The sequence below is a fragment of the Erinaceus europaeus genome, chromosome 9, assembly GCF_950295315.1.
Source record: "Erinaceus europaeus chromosome 9, mEriEur2.1, whole genome shotgun sequence".
Classification (NCBI taxonomy): Eukaryota; Metazoa; Chordata; class Mammalia; order Eulipotyphla; family Erinaceidae; genus Erinaceus; species Erinaceus europaeus.
The window spans coordinates 57,214,965-57,222,115 of NC_080170.1; the positions used below are offsets into that span (position 1 = coordinate 57,214,965).

The following is a 7,151-nucleotide window of genomic DNA, read 5'->3' on the forward strand; positions in this document are numbered from 1 at the left end:
AATGACATTCCATTGTCTACATTCACCATAGTTTATTTGTCTGTTCACCTACTAAAGAGTATCTTGATTTCTAACAATTTTCAGCAATTATGAATATAGTAGCATAAATATCTGTGTTCAGGTTCTATGTAGACAAAAGTTTGACATCATTACAGTAAGTATCAAGAAGGATAATAGATGGATTATAAAATAAGATAATATTTAGGTTTGTAGAATATACCAGAATATCTCTCAAAATGAGCCATTTTGCATTCCTACCAGAAAATTCTTGTTGCTCCACATTCTCATCATCCTTTGCTTTCAGTGTTCTGAAGTAGGACCATTCTATTAAGCATATCTCATCGATGTTTTAATTTGTATTTACCTGGTGATATATGCTGTATAGTGTCTTTTTACTTGTTTCTTTGATGTCTGTCTGTCTTCTTTGATGAGATTTTTATTCATGATTTTGCCCATTTTAGTAGGGATATCTATATTATTATTAAATTTTTGAAATCTTTGTGTATTTTAGATAGCACATCTTTATGGGATGTGTCTTGAAAACATGTCTTGTATTATTTTCAAACAACAATGTGAACAACAAACCAAGGTTTTATATACAAGTAAATTATTATTGCAGACATGTTTTATCAAGTAAACATTTTCCTATACTGTTAGGAAGCTCTTTAGCTTGGCAAATGTCTGTCTTAGAGACTCTATGACTACCTGGTTTCTCAAAGTATAGATAAATGGATTCATCAAAGGTGTCACTATTGTATTTAAAACAGTACCCACTTTGTTGAAAGATAAGACGTTCCCCTTAGAAGGTCGAGCATAGAGGAAAATGGAAACACCATAAAAAATAGTTACAACAATCATATGGGAAGCACAAGTGGAGAAAGCCTTCCACTGTCCCTGGGAAGAGGGGATTCTGGCAATGGTAAAGACAATGAAGATATAAGGGGTTAGAGTGGAGAAGAGAGAGCTCAGGAGGAGAACTGCAGAGCAGATAAAATGAACCATCTCTACCACATGGAGATCACCACACACCAGTTTCAACATAGGGGCAGAGTCACAGAAAAAGTGGTCTATGACATTGGGACCACAGAATGGTAGTTTTATAGTCACAATGGAAGGCAGCAGAACATACAACAACCCTCCCACCCAAGAGGTGATCATCATCTTTAGGCAGACCTGGGTTCTCATGATGGTGGGGTACCTTAGAGGGATACAGATGGCAACATAACGATCAAATGACATAATTGCTAGGATGAAGAACTCTATTGTCCCAAAGAGAAAATAGAAGAAAGACTGGGCAATACAGCCTTCAAAGGATATGGTGTTTACTTGTGAAATAGTAATGGCCAACATCTTAGGTATAACAGAAGAAGTGAGCATGATTTCTAGAAAGGAGAGATTTGCAAGGAACAAATACATAGGTGAGTGAAGGTGGTTGCAAGTCCACACCAATAGTATGATCACAGTATTACTTAAAACTGTCAGCACATACACAATCAGGAATATGATGAAGAGCAAGATCTTCATGTCCCTGGTGGTGTGAAAACCCAGAAGGATGAATTCTGTCACGATCATGGTTTTGTTGCTCAAGGCCATCCCCAAAGAAAATATTATCTGCAGGAAAGGAAAACCAAATTGCCTCCTGGCCATACTTTTCCAGGCTTACAACTATTGTTAGCATCACTCATTGGTGTTGACACATGCTACATGCACTGTGTATCATGAAACTATGGTCATTTTATTTCTTTTATATTTATCACACACCTTTCAAAATGGCAAGTCATACTTTCTGGTTTTCCTTGGGGTCTGGCTCTAATTTTTGTTAGAACTTTCTGTGAATAATTTTCTCTCCTCTACAGGTTTCAAGTGAATGACTTATAAATGATCATCTGTCATAAAATTCTTCCCTAAATCATTCATTGAAATGTACTATCCAAAGTTTTTTTTTTTTAGTTCTTTTTTAGCATTTTATTGGGGGGGTGATGGTTTATCCTAGGGTTGTTGGCAAAATAGTAGTATGGGGTGATCTCATTCCTAGGCAGAACTACTTGGTCTGGTTTGGTCTATTGCACCAAAGCAAAGTTATTTTCTTTAGTATAACTGAGTTGGAGAGATTCTTAGAAACAACACCCTTGTGCACTAGTTGTGTGCATGTTTGTGCTTTCTTCCAAGTTGATGGACAACCCTCACTTCCAAAAAGGTTAGTGTAGGAACAGGAAGACCTGACCCTATGAAGAATCAGATTAATTGATTCACTCTACCTAAGGAATAAAACCAGCCTCACTTTGACCAAGAGTAACCACATTTGTCTTCTACTTCTCATGTTTCCTTGGTATCCTGCTTTGATGATGTAGTTTAACTTTGACTGTGTAGGACACATTATCAAAACAACTCTGTATAGCTCAATCTTTACAATTTTGTACATTGATGTCAAGTGAAACACTACAAAGCTTATGTGACATGCCTATTTCTTAACACTGTTGTACATTCCAGAAGAAATCAGAGGGTTATTGTTATTGTTGTTGTTGTTCTTTTACCAGAGTACTGCTCAGTTCTGATTTATAGTGGTATTGGGGATTGGAACTGGAACCTTTGGTGCCTCAGACATGAAAGGCTCTTTGCATAACCATTATGCCGTCTCCCCAGACCTAAGTTATTCTGAAAACCTGGTCCTGAAACTTTTCTTGGATATCTGTAACCAAGTTTTAATCTTAATTCTCTATCTTTGGCATCTGATTTTACCAGTCTTTCTGAAAGACGTGATTTACAGTCTCTCTACTTTTAGCAAATAACATCACACAATTCTTTCTTTCTTTCTTTCTTTCTTTCTTTCTTTCTTTCTTTCTTTCTTTCTTTCTCTTTCTTTGCCACCAGAGTTATTGTTGGGGCTCAATGCCAGAAGTACAATATACTACTCCCTGTGGCTACTTTTTTTTTTTTCTACCTTATAAGACAAGGTGGAGAGAAGTTGACAGAGGAGGGGGAAATAGAGAAGGAAAGAGAAATACTTGTAGCACTGCTTCACTGCTTGTGAACACTGCTTGTGAGGCTTCCCTCCTATAGGTGGGGACCTAGGTGTTGAACCCAAGTCCTTGCTCATGAGAATATATACACTCAAACGAGTGTGCCAATACCAGACTCCAAGATAGCATTTAGACTACAAATGAAACCTGTGGAATCATACACTTTACATCAAGCACTTCTCATGGAGTACCACTACAAGCTCCTTTAATTAAAAAAAAAATTTTTTTTTGCCTCCCGGTTTATTGCTGGGGCTCAGAGACTGCACCCTGAATCCACTGCTCCTAGAGGCCTTTTTTTTCATCTCCCCCTTTTGTTGCCTTGTTGCTGTAGCTTTGTTGTGGTTATTTTTGTTGTTGATGATATTGTTTGTTGTTGGATAGGACAGAGAAAATCAAAAGAGGAGGGGAAGACAGAGAGAGGGAGAAAAAAGATAGACACCTACAGACCTGCTTCACTGCCTGTGAAGCCACTCCCCTGCATGTGGGGAGCCAGAGGGCTGGAACCTGGATCCTTATGCTGGCCCTTGCACTTTGTGCCACATGCGCTTAACCCTCTGTGCTATCTCCTGACCCCCTTATCTTTCTTTTTTTTTTTCAAAAAGTTATTTAGTTATTTATAGTGAGAGAGAGAGAGAGACAGAGAGATGGGAGAACTATTGCTTACGATGGAGGGACTGGGGATCCAGAACTCTGGTGGTGAGAGTAGTGTGAAGTTGGACCTCTGTTATCTTGTAATTTTATAAATTAATATTAAATCACTAAGTAAAAAAAGAGATACAAAGAGAAGACACACACACACCAAAGCACTGCTCAACCCTGGCTTATGGTGTTGCTAGGGATTCAACCTGTGACCTCAGAGCCTTAGGCATGAAGGTCTTTTGCATAACCATTAGGCTATTTCCTTGACCCTTAACAACTAAAGGGATTAGATGGCTCTTAAGCTATGTCTTAACATAGAATAACCCAAACCAGTATATAAAGAGAAATACAAAGTATCAGATCAACATGTATCAAAAACTCTTTCCTTGAATGGCAGCTCTTACATAAAATATATCTAAAATGAATATTCTAGAGTTTGGAAATCATTAAGATAAATGTAATACAATAAATAAAGTAAAAAAAAAAAAACAGCTGGCAAAATAGCTCAACTGGGTAGAATATCAGACTTTTTTTTTTTTTCCTCCTCCAGGGTTATTGCTGGGCTCGGTGCCTGCACCATGAATCCACCGCTCCTGGAGGCCATTTTTCCCCCCCTTTTGTTGCCCTTGTTGTAGCTTCGTTGTGGTTATTATTATTGCCCTTGTTGACGCAATTCGTTGTTGGATAGGACAGAGAGAAATGGAGAGAGGAGTGGAAGACAGAGAAGGGGAGAGAAAGATAGACACCTGCAGACCTGCTTCACCGCCTGTGAAGCGACTCCCCTGCAGGTTGGGAGCCGGGGGCTCGAACCGGGATCCTTATGGTCCCTGTGCTTTGCGCCACATGCGCTTAACCCACTGCGCCACCGCCCGACCCCCAAGAATATCAGACTTTTATGACTGACATTCAATTAGGTTCCCAGCACTGCACATGTCAGAGTGGTGCTCTGGCTCATCTCAACCTCTCCTCTCTGTCTTATGTGAAATTCTCTCTCATAAGTAGCAAATAAAATGGATCTAGTAAAAATTGCAAGTTCACATAAAAACATCTTCTTTCATAATTCTGTCTTAATGTTCTAAGAATATTATTTTCAAAAATAAGATTTATGGTGGCATAGTATGGCATGAATATAAATTATTATACACTTTATTATTGGAGATACTTTATTACTTAGAAATTAGTAGGTTATGTTAGCGAGCAAAATCAAACCACCGTCCACTGCAAGGAAGCAAAAGATGTTTATTCACGAATTGCAATCCGGGCCGAGATGGTGACTGGTGTTAGTCTACCAAGCTCGACCCTGAACAAAGCTCAAACCATACAATTTATAGGAATTCAGACTACACTCAGGGAGGGGGAACACATCACCTTATCAGCCTATATCCAATCATTTCAAACTTAGCAAAAGCCTGATCTATTCAGAGCAAAGCATGGGCTAGTTTTAGACATCATACCAGACCAATAGGTCCCAGCCAAAGTGGGGGTCACCACATTTTTTTGTTCTTTATTGGAACCACTGACCATCTGTTTGCAATCTGTCGGGCCATCATTTGTCAGGCCATTTTTAACTGTCTGGTAACAGTATTCTGTTGCAGAGGTCATGAGGAGTCCTGCTCACTGCAGGGTCTGTCAAAATAATTGATGGTCTCTTAGGTTCTGTCATGGGGAAAAGGGCAAAGAATTTTCCACCTCACTGGGCAGGAGGGCAAAAAGCAACTATATTTAAACTATTCTTAAAACTCAAACTCAAAAAGCAACTATACTTATAACTATTCTAGAGTTACTGCCTCTCACAGGTTATATTACTTAGTGCTTAAAATGTGACCTTCCACACCCCATAATGGTCCTGGTTCCATACTCCCAGTGGGATAAATAATATGAAATCTTTCAAGGAGGGGATTGGATATGGAGTTCTGATGGTGGAAATGTACCCCTCTTAGGTAGTCTTGTCAATATTTCCATTTTATAAATAAAAATTTTTAAAAGAAATTAAAATACACCATAAAAAAGAAAAAAATGTGACATTTAAAAAATATTTGTGGGGCAGGGGTGATAGCATAATGGTTATGCAAACAGACTGTCATGCCTGAGGCTCCTAAATCCCAGGTTCAATTGCCCCACACCACCATAAGCCAGAGCTGAGCAGTGCTCTGGTGTTTCTCTCTCTGTGTGTGTCTCTCTCTGCATTTCTCTCAAAAATAAAATAAATAAAATATTTTATAAAAAAATATTTGTGGTATTTCTATCTTTAAACTTAGAGAATATGATTATTTAACTCAGGCTTATTTTTCCCACAATACACCCAGATTAAAAGATTGTTTTAAAAATATTTATTTATTTATATTTATTTTTTAAATAGGGAAATTGAGAAGGAAAGGGGAGATAAAGAAGAAAAGAGACAGAGAATTACCTGCAGCCTTGCTTCACCACTTGTGAAGCTTCCCTCCTGCAGGTGGGGTATTAAAAGCTTTCTTATGCACTTTAAACATACCTTTAATTTCAGAAGTTTTACATATCTTTCTGAAGAACAGATGAGGACAAATAAAGATGGGATTGGGCTGTGTCTTCCATAAACTATACATAAAATTTCAGGATGGGTGAATTCTTTTGAAATTATGTCATCCCATTATTTGAAGGTAGATATTCTTCTATATTCCTTATACATTTCCATCTGTATTATTAAGAAATTTTAAAGAAAAACAATACAGCAAAACCATCATCTGAATAATGATATGAAAATTAAAGGCTTACCCCCTTTCTTGAAGACAAAATAATCATAATATTTCCATTGACGTCTTGTCTTCAACCTCCAACAAAATTTCTTCACTTCCCATCTATACAAATAGAAACTAGGATGAATTGACCAGAACTAATATATTATAAAATAAGTATGAAAAACAATGAGTATTGACTTAGGACATATATGTATGATTTGTAAGTAAACTGCAAAACTAAGACACAATCAGGACAATATGAAAGGAAGTATATAAAGGTTGCAAATAAAATATCTCCTGAGAAGAAACAGTACTGATTCACATTTATAAATCTAGCTTGATTTTTTTGTTAATAAGCATTTATTTTTCAGGTGATAACTAGCAATTAGATTAATAATATCACCAGCCTTATAAATACATTTTGTAAAAAGGTATATTTCAAACTAGCACTTCATTTAGAGTGCACCATAATTCCCTTGGCACTTCTAATATTTTAAAAAGTAAAGTTTACTTTCCAAATACATCCATATTGTGGTAATTCCTTTATAGTTATACAGATAGTTCTGGAAAGTCTAATAAAACAAATTGAAGAACTATAATCTCATCCTCTCAGTAATCTGAAGTGAAGAGATGTAGAAATAGAAGCAATCCTTCTTATTGTTGAGAATATTATCATTCAAAGAGATACAAAGTCTGAAAATTTACTTCCAGAGCTCCTGGGAAGAATTTCCATAATATTTAGAGAATCATCTGGGAATTAAATTTCATGCCAGGCTAT

At 37.0% G+C, this 7,151-nt stretch overlaps 1 protein-coding gene across 1 annotated transcript; it reads right to left on the reverse strand.

Moving 5' to 3' along the window:
- Positions 1–645: 645 nt before the first annotated feature.
- Positions 646–1,593, reverse strand: LOC103126927 (olfactory receptor 6J1-like). Its single transcript, XM_007537853.1, has one exon. It carries the CDS (start codon positions 1,591–1,593, stop codon positions 646–648), a length of 948 nt encoding a protein of 315 aa, XP_007537915.1.
- Positions 1,594–7,151: the final 5,558 nt, after the last annotated feature.

Excerpts from the sequence above, each read along its gene's own strand:
- LOC103126927 (XM_007537853.1), bottom strand. The coding sequence starts at position 1,593 with ATGGCCTTGAGCAACAAAACCATGATCGTGACAGAATTCATCCTTCTG.